Source organism: Saccopteryx bilineata, chromosome 4, assembly GCF_036850765.1.
Source record: "Saccopteryx bilineata isolate mSacBil1 chromosome 4, mSacBil1_pri_phased_curated, whole genome shotgun sequence".
Lineage (NCBI taxonomy): Eukaryota > Metazoa > Chordata > Mammalia > Chiroptera > Emballonuridae > Saccopteryx > Saccopteryx bilineata.
Window position 1 is genome coordinate 51,161,426 of NC_089493.1, and position 18,118 is coordinate 51,179,543.

The window sequence follows — 18,118 nt, forward strand, 5'->3', positions numbered from 1 at the left end:
TCCCGGGTTCGATTCCCGGCCAGGGCACACAGGAGAAGCGCCCATCTGCTTCTCCACCCCTCCCCCTCTCCTTCCTCTCTGTCACTCTCTTCCCCTCCTGCAGCCAAGGCTCCATTGGAGCAAAGTTGGCCCGGGCGCTGAGGATGGCTCCATGGCCTCTGCCTCAGGCGCTAGAATGGCTCTGGTTGCATCGGAGCAACGCCCCAGAGGGGCAGAGCATTGCCGCTGGTGGGCATGCTGGGTGGATCCCGGTTGGGCGCATGCGGGAGTCTGTCTGGCTGCCTCCCCGTTTCCAACTTCAGAAAGATACAGAAGAAAAAATAAAAGAATAGACAGGCCTGAGCAATGAAGAAAGAGGAGAGGATACTTGGGCTATGGTGATAGAGGCGTTCGTTCATTTTATCAACAAATATTTTAGCGTTCACAATATACTGAGCCCAAAACCAGGCACTGGGGACTCAGCAGTCAGCGGAGCTCCTGCCCTGTGGCTTAATTCTGGTTTGGGGGACCAGTAGTAAGCAAATGAGTGATGTAAACGTGCTATTGGGACAGAAAGGCAGCAGCAGGTAGCGCTTGGAGTTCTCCCGCCTGCCCAGATGAGTAGGCGCCAGCTCTGCGTGCAGCAGGTGTGTGCCGGCGGCGTGCTGGAGCGGAGCGGCTTGCTCCTGGCCGCCACGTTCCAGTGAGCCACCACGGCTTTGGATGAAGCTGGGAATTCAAAACAAGATCCTTCTGGGACTTATACCTAGAAACAGCTGCAAGAGAGGATTAAAAAAAAAAACTACTTCAGAAAGCCCCCTAAAATGCACCACTTATGTTAAGATGGGAGGGCTTGTGTCACTCTTTGTTCTTGTCTGTCAGTTCGTTTCTGTCAACAGATGTGATATTCGGGGTGTGGAGCACCAGATACTAGAGCACCAAGATGACTGAGGTGCTCAGGGACTTGAGGAGAGCATAGTGGCTCTGCTGACGGAAGTCCTGAGGTCATTGTGTGGTCAGCCCACAGCCCTTCATCATCTGCAACCCAGGCAAACCCGACCCCTGGCTCTGTCCACACATATGCTTGTCAGGGGCTTTATTACTACTCCCACTTCCCTCTAAGAATCCTTGTCACATTCCTACTAACTTGATTTCACCTATTAATACTTCACAAGGAAGGATGGTGTGATATACCCTCTGGGGCCTCTGTGAGTCAGTTAAGTCTCTGGTATATAAATAGAAACTTCTGTTAACTCATTCACTCATCCATTCATCCACTTATTAGTCCATCCCCCAGTGAATCATCCATCTCTTCATTTATCCATCCATCCATTTATCCACTCATCCATCTGTATATGTATCCACTCCCTCATCTTCCCATCTAATCATTTATCCTTCCATCCATCTCTTCCTACATCTATCTATCCACCATCCATCCATCTACCTACTTGTCATCTTTCTGTCCACCCACCCACCCATCCATCCACCCATCATCCATCATCTATCCTCCCATTCTGTATTTTTTCCCTCCTTCCAAAATAATTTATAGCAGTTTCAATAAAGGATGGATGCCCATAAAACCAAACATTTAAAATCTGAGCAAAAATAGATGGCTAATTAAATAAAGGGATTGGAAGTGGAATAATTATTCCTCCAAACCAAAGGAAATTATAGCACAAAATTTAGTCCTGGGTTTCCCAGCAGCAGGAGAAAAATTGAGACGTGGAGCTGGGCTTTTGTTTTTAATGGCTGTGACTCTGAGAGGAACTTGTACTCAGCCTTTAAATAAGGGGTTGATATCAATGTTTTGGTTGCAAATTTCAGAGAAAGAGCAGAGACATTCTTTTTTCTTCCCCTAATAAGAGCCATGGGCATATTGTCAGGACCAAGTTCTGGAAGTTTGCCCAGTGAGGGCCTCCAGGGGACCTGTTCAGACAGAGAGATCACCATTCCCATGGATGGAAAGGCTTTCCCAGATCCCGCATGGTGGGCGGGTGGCCAGGGAGGGTGGAGAAGAGAAACAACCCTGGATGGTGGGATGGAGAATGAGACCCTTGCAGATAGAAAAAGGAGGACTCAAAGATGAGTTTTTCTTCATTGCACCTGAAACCAAGAGAACTGGCAGCAAGGGAGACTCAAAGAAGACTCCCTGAAGCCTAGGGATACCAACACTCAGATAGGGAGCATCTATCTTGGGTCATGAGGTTGGGACTGGGCCGAAGGCTGCTGTTGAGCCTGGATCCACCCTGAGAGCCGCCTCTGACTGGGGGTCTGTGGTGTGATTCCCAGGCCTGCAGCCCGCTCTGGTCTCACGAGTGTGGGAGCTCCTACTACACCACAGGGATGTGTTCACGCGTCAACTCCAACTTCAGATTCTCCAAGACCGTGGCCCCGGCCCTCCAAAGTAAGTGGCTTCAAATCTGCAGACTCAGACAGACTGAGCAGCCAACAGTTCACAGGAGGCATGGGGCTCTGATCCCCTAACCTGCAACTACAACGCGCTTAGACTCTAGCCCCACCCTGCCCTGGCTCTGTGGGTAACCTGGGACAGCTCACTTGACCTCTCTGGGCCTCTGTGGGGTTATAGTCTTGGCCCACCGTCCCGCACAGAGTGACAGTGGAGAGCACATGAGCTAAGGTTATGAAGGCAATCCTGGTGGCCGGGGAGGCTCACTGCAGGGAGGAAGAAGTTGCAGGGCCACCACGCAGCAGCCAGCGAGCTGAGCACTCCGCAATTCTGGGGACATCGTTCACTTAGACTGCAGTGTGAATGATGCCCTCTGATGTTATGCAGGTCAGCTGCCCTGTAGGTGGAAAACCAAGGAGAACAGAACTATCCTTGGGAATAGGCCCATCGAACCAGTGTCCCTCAACCTCCGGAAGCTGCCCAGTTTGCCCAGAGCCCCTGCAACACCTAACCTCCCACTCACTCCACCCGCCAGGAAAATCTGGGAAATGAGTCTCAGACCCTGCCTCCCGCAAGCCCAGACTGCTTGGCTCCAAGCCTCACTGTTTCCTCTGGGCTAAATACCATCACCAGAGCAGCTGCTGCCCGTTTTATGGAGGATGAGGGGATTAGCACCTCTGGCTAGTGGCAGCCTCCCTCCAAACAGGGCCCAGTCAGGGATGGAAAGATGGTGCTGGCAGGAGGGACAAGGAAGCATCATTCCAGTGGGGGTGGGGGCTGGAAAGGGGTCGTCAGAGGGCGATTAGGCACTGATTGTATTCTCACCAATGGCAGAGGGAAAGGCAGTGCAGAGCTTGGAGCTTGGGGTTCAGGGCTCAGGAGGGGGCCCGAGATCATGAGGTATGCACAAGGGAATGTCACCCCCCTTAGGGCTGCTATTTCCTCTGGCCAAGGTGTGACAAGCTCAGCCTCCAGACCTCCTGTGGTGGAGGTCTCGCAGCCAGCTGGTCAGCAGCAGTGCCCTGAGGGCTTATAAGATACAGATCCCAGGGCACCCCCACCCCAACCCCAGGGAGCTTCTAACTCAGCAGATCTGAGGTTAGTCCCAGGGTGTGTGTGTGTGTGTGTGTGTGTGTGTGTGTTTCAGTGAAGTGTTCAGCCATGTTTAGGAACCACAGACCTAAAGCAAAATTCTTCCCAAGATACCTAATTTTATTTTAAATGTTAAAATATTTTTCCACCCCGGCCAGTTGGCTCAGTGAATAGAACATTGGCCTGGTGTATAGATATCCTGAGTTCAATTCCTGCTTAGGGCACACAAGAGAAGCAACCATCTGCTTCTCTCCTCTTCCCTCTTCTTCTTCTCTACCTTGTCCCTTCCTGCAGCTAGTGGCTAAGTTGGTTCGAGAGTCCACTCCAGACACTGAGGATAGCTCAGTTGATTTGAGCACATCAGCCTCGGGTGCTAAAAATAGGTCGGTACTCAAGCATCAGCCCCAGAGGGGGGTGGCTGTGTAGATCCCAATCAGGGCACATGCAGGAGTCTGTCTCACTATCTCCCCTCCTCTCACTTAAAAAAAATTTTTTTTAATTACAGTTGACATTCAATATTATATTGGTTTCAGGTGTGTTGCATAGTGGTTAGATGTTTATAAAACTTACGAAGTGATCTCCCAGATAAGTATACTACCCTCCTGATACCATAAATATAGTTATTACACTATTATTGATGATTCCTATGCTCTACTTTACATCCCCATAACTATTTTGCAACTGCCAATTTGTTCTCTTTTTTTTTGTAGCAAGTGAGAGAGAGACAGAAAGAAAGGGAGAGAGATAAGAAGTGTCAACTTGTAGTTATGGCACCTTAGTTGTTCATTGATTGCTTATGTGTCTTGACCAGGGGGCTCCAGCCAAGCCACTGACCCCTTGCTCAAGCCAGTGGCCTTAGGCTCAGGCCAGTGACCTTTGCTTTCAAGCCAGTGACCTTTGCTTTCAAGCCAGCAACCTTTGGACTCAAGCCAGCGGCCTCACACAGAAGCTGATGAGCCTGCACTCAAGTCAGATGAGCCTGTTCTCAAGCTGGTGGCTTCAGGGGTTTTAAATCTGGCTCCTCAGATCAATTTGTACTTTTTAATCCCTTCATCTTTTCACGCAGCTCCCCCAACCCCAATTTGTTTGTTCTCTGTGTCTATAAGTTTCCTTCTGTTTTGTTTTTTCATTTATTTTGTTTTTTAGATTCCACATATAAGTAAAATCTTATGATATTTGCCTTTCTTTTTCTATCTTATTTTACTTATCATAATTCTCAAGCTGTCTTAAAAGAAAAATTTGAAATTGTAAAAAAAAATCAGCAAATATAAAGGCATTTTAATAATAAAAACTTGCTTTAACTAAATCAGAGAAACCTGGTCCCTACCACTAGATTAAAAACCTCTCTTTTTTGTCGTTGTTGTTTTTTAAGTGATAGGAGGGGAGATAGTTAGACTTCCACATGCGCGCAGACTGGGATCCACCCAGCAACCCCCATCTAGGGATGATGCTCGAGTACCAAACTGTTTTCAGTGCCTGAGTCTGACGCACTCGGACCAACCAAGCTATCCTCAGCACCCAGGGCCGACACTTGAACCAGTCAAGTGACTGGCTGCAAGAGGGGACGAGGGAGAGAAGAAACCCCTCTTAATGAAGGTGTTTATGTCCTGGTCACCACTGTGGCCGCCCCATCACAGGGCACTCCACACATGGCAGGTGCTCAGTCTATGTATGTTGAGCTAAACCAAACTGGGGAAGGACAGAGCTATCAGGTGTTGTCAGCCCAGAAGTGTCACGCCATCACATGCTGTACACAGTGTGCAGATGGGACAAGAATGTTTCACAACTTCTCCTAAAACAGAGGTGACTCTGAACACTCAAACCACCCAAAATGCCCTCCAAACACAAAGCCTGCAACAGGCACCAAGGCTCAAAGCCACCGCCTTCCTCTCTGTGGGGAACACTGACTTCAACATATTCTACCCTCATGATGCGGGAGTTGCTGGGATGTTCACACACGAAAGCCTCCTGCCATACGTACTGCTGTAAAGTAGATTTTACAATAGTGTGAAAATTCCCCAATAAAAATAAGCAGATGCCCAATATTTCAATATGATATAATATGGTACAGTCCATATTATATCATATTGTATCATATTATGTCTTATTTCAAAGTAACCTCAACCATTCACAAACAGAAATGAATTGCTTAGATTTTAAGTGTTTTACATTTATTTACATAACCAATGTTTTATTAGACTTTTTGTTGGTTTTCATTATTCATTTTAATTTTGTATTAATATTACAAAAATATAGAGAAAACTTTATGTTCAGAGTGGAGATACAGGCATGAGACCTTGACCCATGATGTCACCGACACATTAACAAAGTGATTTGCTTTGAAAGAAAAATAATATCAGCTCAGATTTCTTGAGCACTTACTTGGCAGTCAGCCCTTTAGAAGCATCTTCTCGCTAACTCCTCATGGCAGACCTTGAATATCATTATGCCCATTTTACAGAAAAGAAAACTGAAGCCAAGATGTTAAATGACTTGCCCAAGGTCAAAACCAGAAGTCAAACAGATGCCACATTCCTAACCATTATACTCATACCACCCTCCTAAAAACTGAAACCATTCATTCAGGCCAAAAGTGGTAAATGCCAGCCTGTATATTACAGCAAAGCAAATGATAACCATTGCTGCTTTGGGCGGTGTCGGCTGCCTCAGCAACACTGGCCCACTGACGGTGGTCAGTCCCTGATGAGCAGAGTTCCTCAGGAGCATGTAATTAAACTTCGTACAAATAGCCAGCACTGCGTGGTGGAACAAAGCCAGGAGTCCTTGGGCTTGTCATTCACATTGCCCCAAAAATGTTCTGCCCACACATGGAGCAGGGTCCTTCTATTGTCCTTTGGACAGTCATCTGGAGAATTAAGAACTTGCAGACACTGGCTCCTTGGGTAGCTGTGAACATGTCCCCAACTTCCCAGGGTGCCAGACCTACATGGACATCATCATTGTCCTGGACGGCTCCAATAGCATCTACCCCTGGGTGGAGGTTCAGCACTTCCTCATCAACATCCTGAAGAAGTTTTACATCGGCCCTGGGCAGATTCAGGTGAGTGTCTCTGGGACTCTTTCCTCCTCTGAACGGGGGCCCCCAAACCCATGGCAGATGCTGTCTTGGAGTGTGGGGGGGAACATCTTTGTGTGAGCTAAGAAGGTGGAGGTAAAAGGCCCTGTAACCCCGTCCACCCATCTCTGCTGGGCTCATCAAGGGAGAGTTTGGGGGAGACTCATTTCCAAGGTCGTATACTGGGATAGTCACGATCTATTAGGAAAGAGTTTGACCAGCTCCAGGTGAGAAGGAAGGAGGAATGTTGAGTAGCTCTAGAATCCTGCTATGTCAGGCACAGTGGAGAGTTCGACACATTGATCTTGGAGAAGAGACTAGGAAGGAGATTGTAGCTTCCAGCACATACTAAAACACTGCCTGGCTGAAGGGGGTAGATTTATTCCTATTGTTCAGGCAGACCAAATGAAGACTAGTGGAGAGAAGTTCCAAGATGGCATATTTCTAATCAATCTAAGAAATTATTTTGTAATGAGTAAAGCTGTTAAAAGGGTAGTGGGCTTTCTCCTGAAGTAATGAGTTCCCCAGTGCTGGAAGATCATCTTTTAGGGTATCGCAGGTAGAAGTCCAGCATTGGAAATGCACTTGTACCAAATACACTCTGGGCCATCCAACAGTAACAGTTTATCTCTAATCCTACTGTAAGTCTGTCAAGGTTTTTTGTGGTGTTGTTGTTGTTGTTTTGAGGCAATTAATGTTGTCAATATTTTATGAAACAGGGATAAAAGAAACTTTCCTCCTCCAAGTTTTAAGGAATCTTAGTTCCAGAGTTTGGTGAATAATGCCATGGCCTCCACCCATGCTATTCTTAATATTTCATATTTCAATTCTATTCTCAACTTCTGTCTTTTTTTTTTCCTGTATTTTTCTGAAGCCGAAAACGGGGAGAGACAGTCAGACAGACTCCCGCATGCGCCCGACCGGGATCCACCCGGCACGCCCACCAGAGGGCGATGCTCTGCCCACCAGGGGGCGATGCTCTGCCCCTCCGGGGCGTCGCTCTGTTGCAACCAGAGCCACTCTAGCGCCTGGGGCAGAGGCCGAGGAGACATCCCCAGTGCCCAGGCCATCTTTGCTCCAGTGGAGCCTCCGCTGCGGGAGGGGAAGAGAGAGAGAGAGGAAAGAGAGGGGGAGAGGTGGAGAAACAGATGGGTGCTTCCCCTGTGTGCCCTGGCCGGCAATCAAACCCAGGACCTCTGCACGCCAGGCCGACGCTCTACCACTGAGCCAACCGGCCAGGGCTCAACTTCTGTCTTTTTAAGCAAGAAACTTGTTGGGTTTTTCTTTAAACCCGTCTACTCTTGCGATATGCACCTCCCACTTGTCTCAGCAAGCCATCTGTTTAGTCCCAGAATTTTGCAGAACCTGCGTCCCCTCGGCTTGGGATGGTCCCCAGCCCTCCTCACTCCTCAGCAGTCACAGACAGAAGGATGACTCCAGGGAGCCTCACCACCAAAGGTCTAAGTTTCAGGGTCAAAATGCTCCAGTGCCCTCTCCTCTAACTTTCAGGTTGGAGTTGTTCAGTATGGAGAAGACGCGGTACATGAATTTCACCTCAATGACTACCGGTCTGTAAAAGATGTGGTGGAAGCTGCCAGCCACATTGAACAGAGGGGAGGAACAGAGACCCGGACGGCATTTGGCATAGAATTTGCTCGGTAAAAAAAAAGAGAAAAGAAAAAAATTTTAGTTGTTTTAAATCTCAGATATCACTCTAATTATTATATATTGCTGTGTAACAAACCCCCACAAAACTTAGTGCCTCGAGACACTAATTTGTTAATCCTTTAAAGTTCTGGGGATTGGCGGGACTCAGCCTGTTAGTTCTCTCTTGGATTTTTCTCATGTGGGTGGAGCCCAGTGTCAGCTGAAGCTGTTGTGGTCTGAAGGTTCGACTGGACTGGACATTCAAAATGGCACACTAATGTTACTAGCAGTTGATGCTGGGTGTTGGCTGGGATCTTGGCTGGGGCAGCCTGAGCACCCACATGTGGCCATGTGGCTTAGGTTTGCCATGATATGGCAACTGGGCTCTGAGCAAGAGCATCTCAAGAGTGAGCTTTCCATGCAATCGATGCAGGAACTCTGAGACTACCCAGGACCTCGCTGCAGAAGTCCCAGCCAGGGGTCCCCAAACTTTTTACACAGGGGACCAGTTCACTGTCCCTCAGACCATTGGAGGGCCACCACATACAGTGCTCCTCTCACTGACCACCAATGAAAGAGGTGCCCCTTCTGGAAGTGTGGTGGGGGGCCGGAAATGGCCTCAGAGGGCCACATGTGGCCCGCGGGCCGTAGTTTGGGGAAGCCTGAAGCAAGTCACTAAAGCTAGCCCAGATTCAAGGGGAAGGGAATTTGTTTCCGCCTCTTGATGGAGGACTAGCAAGGTCACATTGCAGAAGAGCATTTGTGATGGGAAATACATTGTGGCAGCCAACTTTGGAAAACACGCTCTGCCACAGGGACCCCATGAAAAGTGTGTGGGTTCCACGAGGGCAGAATCTTCCTGTGGAGTGTTTGTCATCAGTGGAGTGTGGAGAACATAGCTAACTCAAACACCTGAGATTGTAGAGTGCTGAAGCTGGTTCCTTAAAACTCACACCAGCACTCACTCCTCGTGACAGCGAATCTATCTCTGGTCATTGTCCACACAGACGGCTGCATTCTTACTCCAGTGATGCTGCCACTGCTCAGAACTTTTTGCCCTTCCCCACCCAAACCAGTGAGTGATTCTAAAGGCAAACCCCCGAGATCTTCCAAGCTGAATCCTAAACTCCTAAGATGACTGTATATGAGGCATTTAGATTTTAAATTGTAAATTTCACACCTGTGGCTGTGAGTTCTGCTTTGTTCATTAAAACCACCGTCTCTATTCCTTATCATCCCACTTTGCAAAGGGCTAGTCAATGTGTTTATCAGAATTCTGCAATGTTAGAGCTACATATATGGTAGTAACATGACCTCATGTGGTCAAAAGATTTTCTTTCCATACCTCGCAACCCTTTATGGTTAAGTTACTACTCCACTGACATATTTCTGTTTGCTGGTAAAACTTGCTCAAGCTTTTTCCCTAAATGAGCATTCTTCCGTGTGAAAATAGCACTTGTTCATTCTCACAAGGAACAGGCCAGCTTGTTGTTTTGTCATCATTGGGGTGAGCCCCTGTGACCCCAGTAGGCAATTGTGAAATGTCTAGGGCAACAGAGGAAGCCTGTGCCCATGGAGCTATCTCCTCCTCGGTGTGAGGCTGACTGCCTCATACAGGCAGGGAGCCCTCTGTTCTGGTCTGATTTCTCAGCCCACCAACCCCCATGCAATTGGAAGTGTGTGACTCACCAGGTAGTTTGAATCATTCGTGACTCATGTAACCGCTGGAGTGTGCAGTGTGTGCTTCAATTGACATTTGAAATCTAATCTTCCCAGCCTGCCAAGTTTTGGGTCCCAAATTATAGCCAGTGCCTCTGAAGGTAAATTTCTCTCCTCACTCATTTATTCATGATGCATGTTTGCTGTGAACCTACACAAAGATCCACGCCATGGATTTAAGGGGTTACAGAGACAGTAACCTGTGGTCCGCAGCTCAGCAAGGGAGTTCTGAAAAGTGTCAGCCTAACTCACTGAGGATGAGAACGGGGAGGATCCAAGGAAGGGGCTGGGGAGGACTGCCAAGGTGGGTGGCATTTGATTTGTCCTAGGAAGACCCCGGGATTCCAGCAGGGAGAGGTGGAGAGAAGACATTGGCCCTGATAAGGACAGAGGAGAAGGAAAGTCAAAGAATGAGGAACATTTCCTCCTCCAGCCACACTCTGACCACAAAACGGGATTCGTGTTGGAGGGCGTTGAGCCATGCAGCTGTGAAGATAGCTTGGAGCCAAATTGTGAGGGTGGTGATGCTTTAGCTAAAACAAGCATGAGTGGCCACTGAAGGTTCTTGAGGACTAGAGTTTATCATGAGATGTGCCCGTGAAGGTCAATCTGGTGGCCATTTTTAGCGGGCTGGGGAGGCACAGGGACAAAATAGTGCAATTCCACCTTAGTTCATGCAACATTTTTTATTGAGCACCTACTATGTCCATGATGGAGAACCTTTTTCTAAAAACCAGCTTTCATGGTGGGCCAATCGTGGTGCTCTTTGGTTGCTCTGCTACCGCCCACCATGAAAGCTGGAATGCCCACTAGTGGGCAGGAGGGACCAGGTTGACCAGCACTGCAAAAGTGGGCGGTTTTTAGAAAAAGGTTCACCATCACGGTACTATTTGTTTCACACTGTTTTAGACACTAGGAATAGAACAGTGAACAAAACAGACAAATGTCCTGCCTTTGTGGAGCTGACATTCTAGAGGGGTGACAATGCATAAAGAAACAAAGAAAAATAAAAGCTATGGGGGGAAACAGAGCATGGTAAAGGCAGTCAAGCAAGCTGGAGAGGGCAGGTTTAATCAGCATTAAGAGAGTCCTCAGGGAAGCCATCACTGAGAGCTGACATTCTAGTGGAGACCTGAAAGAGGTGAGAAAGTTGGCCAAGCAAGTACCTGGGTGGGGCGTTTCAGGAGAAAGGGCCACTTGGACAAAGGCATTAAAGCAGGAGTTTGCCTGGTGGCTCCAGAATCAGCAGAGAGCCCAGTTTGGGTGGAGAAGAGCAAGCAGATGGAAGGGCTCAGAGGAATAACGGGACCAGATCATAAAGGCCCTGGTGCACCAGTGTCAGGATTTGAGAGAAATGGGAGCCATTGCAGGTTTTGAGCAGGAAGAAGGCATGATGTAACCTACTTTTCCATGGGATCCCTCTAGCTTCCAGGTTCATGAAACCTTCTGTGAGTATAAAGATCTTACAGCTCTATAGGAACTTACCATCTGATTTACAAAAGAACAAAGTCTTTTTGCACAATACAAAATCACAATTTTAAATCTGATTTCTGCCAATATTTGCCCAATTATAGATTCACACAGATAGTCACACTATTCCACTATATGGGAATATGGCCCTGAAATTGTTCTTGGCTCCATGTATAATCTGTTTTTCCCTGATATTATAGGAGAGAGAGAGAGAAGGGAGAAGAGGAGAGGTTGAGAAGCAGATGGTTGCTTCTCCTGTGTGCCCTGACCGGGAATCAAACCTTGGACATCCATATGCCAGGCCAACACTCTACCACTGAGCCAACTGGCCAGGGCCCCGTGCTATATATTTTTGCATGGATTTTTATTCCTGGCCCTCTAATGACATCATGGACACATCTAGAATCTCCTTTGAGGAACTAGCAGAATTCTCCCTCCATTGGGTCAGACTTAAGCCCCAAATCGGCCCTAGTCATGTGGAGTGTGTGCCTCTGCTCCCCCCTTTAGTCCACAGCTCATACGAAAATTAAAGGAGGTTTTTTAAGTCCACATACCTAGAATATCCTAGAGCTGCTGAGAGAATGGCAGATGATGTTTCTCTTAACTGATAGCTTGAAGATGCTCTGAACTAATTTATTCCTAACTTTGTGAATTCCTCCACATCTAAATCACACACGTCAGCTCATCAGCTTGCTGTGTAACAAGAGATAGTTTTGGGAGCCAAAGCCTCAGGGCCTGGAGACCAGCTTTCACCTAGCACTGTGGAGCCGAAACCTGGGGTCAGACCCACGAGGAATCACGGCAGAGTCTAAGGGTAACATTTATTTTTAGATCCTTATTGGCAAATTCTACTTGCTAAGCCAGACTTGGGCCAGACCATGTCTGCCCTTCTCAGAACCTCACAGTCTAAAGGAGGGTTGGTCACAGAGGCACCAAGAGCCAGCGAGGGATCAAGAGCCAGTTTTCCATGCTTCATAGACAGGCTTCCAGCTGCAGGACACTTTCTGCAGTGGCAGGGGTCATTGTGCCAGCGCCCACCCCCGCCCCGCCCCCTGGCTGGCTGGATCACCGAACAGCAGGCCAAGCTCCCGCTCCCAGCACTGAAAACAAAATAAAAAGCGAGAAGGAGGAATATTTGTTGTAGAATTTGATATTTAATAGTTCCCAAAATAGAATCAAAGTTGTCCTCGTGAGAGAAATCAAAACTTTGTCAGCCTCCATTACAGGAATTTTATTGATTCGTGTTGTTTGGGCGTTAAATTTGGGAAGTAGTTCTCAATGCTGGTGTTCATTAGAACTTTTGAAAGGACTGATGCCCAGGCCCCACCCAGAGATTCCAATTTCAAGAGTCTGGGCAGGGCTTAGTTTATTTATTCTTTTTAACTCCCCAGGTGATTCTAATATGTAGCTGGGTTTTTGAACCACCAACCAGGGCCCCTAAAGGTTTCCATATGGCGCTGAACTCCTCTCCCAAGCTCACCCCATCCCCTCCACTTGCCCAGAACAGCACAGGCAGGACCCTAGAGGGGTTTTTAAAGTTACTTTTTAAAGACAAGCCATTGGAGGAGTCTGGGCATCTCAACCCTGCTTCTTCTGTCATTCGAGGCCCCAAACAAGTAGGGTTGCTGGAGATGGGGAGGGGGTAGGGGTTGGCCCTGGTTTCTGTGGCTGCCAGGGTCTGTCCCATCTCCATGTTCCTCTTGTGACCTCCCAATCCCCCTCCCTGTGCTCGGATTTCAGCTCAGAAGCTTTCCAGAAGGGTGGAAGGAAAGGCGCCAAGAAGGTGATGATTGTCATCACGGATGGGGAGTCCCACGACAGCCCAGACCTGGAGAAGGTGATCCAGCAAAGCGAGAGGGACAACGTGACCAGATACGCCGTGGCCGTGAGTCCTGTCCCCTGCCCCTGCCCTGGATGCCAGTTTATCTTATATTGTCTTCAACCATCAAACCCTGGGAGAGCCCCAGGGAGCATTTTCTGGACAGTGAACAAGCTGTCCCAGCCCTCAGATGGACCTCTCCTTGCTTCAATTTCTAAAGAGCAGCTTGAGAATTTTCTCTCTGTACTGCCTAGGCCTGTCCTCACTGGCTGTGAGGTTTCTTTTTTTTTCTATTTCCAAACCTCAGAAAACTAGAAATCTTCCAGCTTCCCAACCCCCAGAACCCTATCTTAGAACAGGGTCACCTCTGACCCCTACTAGACAGCCTGCTTCAAAATGCAAGTGGAACTTTGAAGACGACTCATGGCTGTCAAAGCAGTGGCTCCAGCCTCCTTGGGCCGAAGGTCAGGGGCCGAAGGTCAGGGCCCGTGCGTGTGCAGGAATTCTGTGCTATGAGCTGGTTTGTCGCCCTGCCCTGTTCCCTGGCAGGTCCTGGGCTACTACAACCGCAGGGGGATCAATCCAGAAACTTTTCTAAATGAAATCAAATACATCGCCAGTGACCCCGATGACAAGCATTTCTTCAACGTAACCGACGAGGCGGCCCTGAAGGACATTGTCGACGCCCTGGGGGACAGGATCTTCAGCTTGGAAGGTGAGCAATTCGCAGGGGGCTCTATGTTCCGTCACATCAGGTGAAGAGGCCAGAGTGGAATCCAGCCCCACAGAATGCAACGGTTTTGCAGGAATCCTCCCTTCACGATGGATGCCAACACTTGAGTGTTACTGTGCTGGAGAGCAGGCTGTGCACTTTACAGACAGCCCAGGAGCTGGTTTTGCTGATCGCCTCCTCCCTCTGCCCCTGAGGAAACTGAAGCTCAGAGGAGCTGAGTGACTTGCCAAACACCCACAGCTTGAGAAGGAGCTGCTGTTTGAATGAGAGTCACCAAATTTAGCAAATTTAAAATACAATATTTGTGGCAAACTTATACTAAAAAAAAAATTTGTTGTTTGTCTGAAACTCAATAAGTGAGTGTTCTGTATTTGATCTGGCAACCCTAGTTTGAAACCAGCTGGACTGACTCCAGAGCCTAACCCAGCCTCTCAGTCCACCCTGCCCCTCGGTCCACCCTGCCCCTCAGTCCACCCTGCCCCTCGGTCCACCCGGCCCCTCGGTCCACCCTGCCCCTCGGTCCACCCGGCCCCTCGGTCCACCCTGCCCCTCGGTCCACCCTGCCTCCCGGTCCACCCTGCCTCCCGGTCCACCCTGCCCCTCGGTCCACCCTGCCCCTCGGTCCACCCGGCTTCTCAGTCCACCCTGCCCCTCGGTCCACCCAGCTTCTCAGTCCACCCTGCCTCTCAGTCCACCCTGCCCCTCGGTCCACCCGGCTTCTCAGTCCACCCTGCCCCTCGGTCCACCCGGCTTCTCAGTCCACCCTGCCCCTCGGTCCACCCGGCTTCTCAGTCCACCCTGCCTCTCAGTCCACCCGGCTTCTCAGTCCACCCTGCCCCTCGGTCCACCCTGCCTCCCGGTCCACCCTGCCTCCCAGTCCACCCTGCCCCTCGGTCCACCCTGCCCCTCGGTCCACCCTGCCTCTCAGTCCACCCGGCTTCTCAGTCCACCCTGCCCCTCGGTCCACCCTGCCCCTCGGTCCACCCTGCCTCTCAGTCCACCCTGCCCCTCAGTCCACCCTGCCTCTCAGTCCACCCTGCCTCTCAGTCCACCCGGCCTCTCGGCTTTGCCATGTGGCATCCCAAAGCCTGAGCAGTCTGCGGACCACTGAAAATGAAAAGCTACAGACACAGGCAAAGGGGACTAAAAAGAGTCTTTGTAAATGAGGATAAATAGAAAGTATGAACCTGAGTTTTGACACTCCCACTAGAACTTAAATATTCAAATCGGTATATTTCTCCTCAAAATGTTCGCCTTGGGTGACAAGAATGTTGGCTCTGATGACAAGTTTGGAAGGGCCTCTGGGGAGGGGCTTTCAGCGCACCAGAGGTTTCTTGTGCAAACCTGTGGTGGTGACAGTCTCCCTCCCGCGGGTCTAGTTGATGTTTGGGAATCACCCGGAGGCAGCTGGAACCAAACACAGTGAATAAGGAATGAGCAAGGTAGAAATTCCATTTCTCGCCCAAAACTATTTCTTTCCACATACTTCTCTTGATCTTTCCCCAATTTTGGCAGTCTGCGGTACACATGCCTATAACATAAGCTGTCCCAAGCCCTTTCCAGCAGAGTGGGCTGCTAATAAACCCACCCGGCCACCTGGAAGGCGCCCCGTGCCTCTCCTGCAGGGTGCCTGCCACGGAGGTCAGACAAGGCCCGGCTGAGACTTGAGCCCCTCTCACCTCCCTGAAGGCGCTCCCTGGGAAACTGGTGTTGTGGATTAAGCTGTAGATGTGTGTAGCACTAAGCCATCAGGCATGAATCTGACCCCTGTGTGTCCTTCCGTCTTAGGCACCAACAAGAACGAAACCTCCTTTGGGCTGGAGATGTCACAGACGGGCTTCTCCTCTCACGTGGTGGAGGTACGGACGGTTCAGAGCCATCCTCCCAAACGCTCAGCACTCTTGGTCATCATCCCCTTTCCTGGGCTGTCTCTTATCCCCCTTTCTCATCTTCTTGGAGTCTCTCTGCCTCCCATTTTCAGTGGCTGGAAGAGGGAAGTCAAGGTCTTCAACTTACAGTAAGTTGTCTCACCCTCCTTGTGCAGAGTGCTGATGGGGACATTTCCTTCAGATCTAGGGGTTCCATTTAGTCCACAGAGCCTTGTGCAAAAACTAGGTCATCACGGCAAAACCATTGCACATGCTCTAATAGCGCCCATACGTGATCGAGGAGGCCTGTGTGTGCAGGGGCACAGCCCTGGGTCAGCTGTGTCCCGTGTGCTTAGACAGGAAGCCCACATGGGCCCCCTCTTGGTGCAAACTCAACATCAGATTACAGAGGTCCCAGGTGGGCACATGCTGTCACAAACAACATGTGCCCACCTGTTACAAACAGCATGTTGTGTCTGGGGCTCTGCATCGCAGGTCCAGAGCCTCGGGTCGTCACCCTCCGCACCCTCACCTGCTTCTGATTCACAAGCTGGGGCTGAAACCTCTCAGGACTGCCAGAGGGACAGAGGAGTCAATACCAGTGAAAACGTGGAGCACCACGTGCAGGGAGAACCGTGTGGGAAAGCCGGGATGGGTCGGTATCTGTGCAAGCCCTCGTGGGCGTGCTCTGAACAGACAGGAGTCCCAGGTGCATGCGCATGTCCCGCCCAACTCCTCTGTGAAATGGGAAGGGCAGGAGTCCTTGTTCCCAGTTTCCAGCTAAAGAAACCAAGTCACAGAATTCACAGAATAGCTGAGTGACCCACTGACGTGCTGTAAGTGAGAGGCCCATTCACCTCATGCTCTCTCCCCTACACGGAGCAGCCACTCGAGAGAGTATGGAATCTCAGGGGCTCTGAGTCAGAATCCCAAACTGGAGAGAGGAGGGGTGTAAACAGCTGCAGCAGGCAGACGGGCGGAGATGCAGCTCACACCCAGCTCTTCCTCAGCTGCATCTGGACAATCCCACGCTCACTTGAATTCAGCAAGATATTCGTGTAACTGCCCTATAATCCTAACAGTCAAGTTGTATGCAGAGCACTTCACATTTTTCCACGAATTTGAAATTCCTAGACTCCGTTTCACGCTCAGAAACAGTCCTGCCAAGTCAGCAGGTGGTAACAGTTGTCCCATTTGAGGTGATCACATCAGCAAATCTTTCGGGTGCCTGCCCCGTGCTGGGTCCCGGGCTGGATCCCACGAGGTGCAGAGGCCAGAGCCCTGCCCTCGAGGAGCTCGCAGTCGGAGGGTACGGAGCCAGCACGGGGAGAGACGAAGCCATCCCCCAAAGAGGTCAGGCAGCGAGTCATGGACTAGTCAGGACTGGCCCCGGTCTCCTAACTCTGGGGTCAGGGCTGATTAGAAAATTGAGCGAGAACTCCAATTTAATTAATCCAACAAGCATTTCTCAAAAGTAACTAAAGTACTGAAAGGAACCAGAATTTCCTCTTGCCACCAAGAGTCAGTCAATTTACAAAGAACCCAGAGCAGCAGCTTTGAGAGCAGGGTAAGAGAAACTGTAGATTTCTCCTAGGTCAAAGTGTAACTTTAGGGGGCCCCCATCCATGGAGCCCCTGTGGAGACACCCCCTAGCCGCTCAGGGGGGACCACATGTACACATCTAATGCTAATCAAGACAGCATGTGATCGGGGTCTTATAGAAGGAAAGGCCCAGGCGGGGGAGGGGCCGTCAGGGAAGGCTGACACAAGGGGCAGTGAGCGGCACAGAGGAAGTTGGTGTGCACAACACTGGGGTAAATCTGAGCACACACGAGGGGCCAGCCCAGATGTTGGAGACAGTGAGAGAGACTAAATGCCCCTTGTCTCCTTCATTCATTTCATAATCATTTGTTTGAGCATCTCCCTATGTGCCAAGCTCTGTAGCAGGAACTGGAGACCTATAAAAACAGATAAAGGTTAGTATAACATTTCATCTGACAGCAGCTCGAAGTCTAATTGGGGAGAAATATTCTTTAATAAGTTCAGTCTCCTGCTTCTCATACTGTGGTCTGTGTACACCCAGAAATCGGGAAACCTTAAGAGAAATTAAAAAATGAACGTCAGGTATTTGGGGATTCTTGAGCTAAGCCCTGGAAATGGCCCCCGCAGCTAAGTGTGAGCAGCAAGGTGTATCCAAGAGGACCTCAGGGTTCCCCAGCTGCAAGGCCGAGACCAGGAGCTCAGGACCCCAGCTTGTTACTTAGGTCAGGGTCATGCACTGCCCTGGGAAGCTTCTTCTACATGCCCA

General features: G+C 49.7%; 1 protein-coding gene across 3 annotated transcripts in view; it reads left to right on the forward strand.

Moving 5' to 3' along the window:
* ITGA11 (integrin subunit alpha 11) overlaps nt 1–18,118 on the forward strand; it is a 137,344-nt gene that overhangs the window by 68,798 nt on the left and 50,428 nt on the right. For all 3 annotated transcript variants that reach the window (XM_066276445.1, XM_066276444.1, XM_066276446.1), the window contains 6 exons: nt 2,269–2,383; nt 6,412–6,539; nt 8,064–8,212; nt 13,131–13,275; nt 13,759–13,924; nt 15,731–15,801. In XM_066276445.1, the coding sequence (XP_066132542.1) occupies nt 2,269–2,383; nt 6,412–6,539; nt 8,064–8,212; nt 13,131–13,275; nt 13,759–13,924; nt 15,731–15,801 (774 nt within the window). The remainder of the gene's footprint in view (nt 1–2,268; nt 2,384–6,411; nt 6,540–8,063; nt 8,213–13,130; nt 13,276–13,758; nt 13,925–15,730; nt 15,802–18,118) is intronic.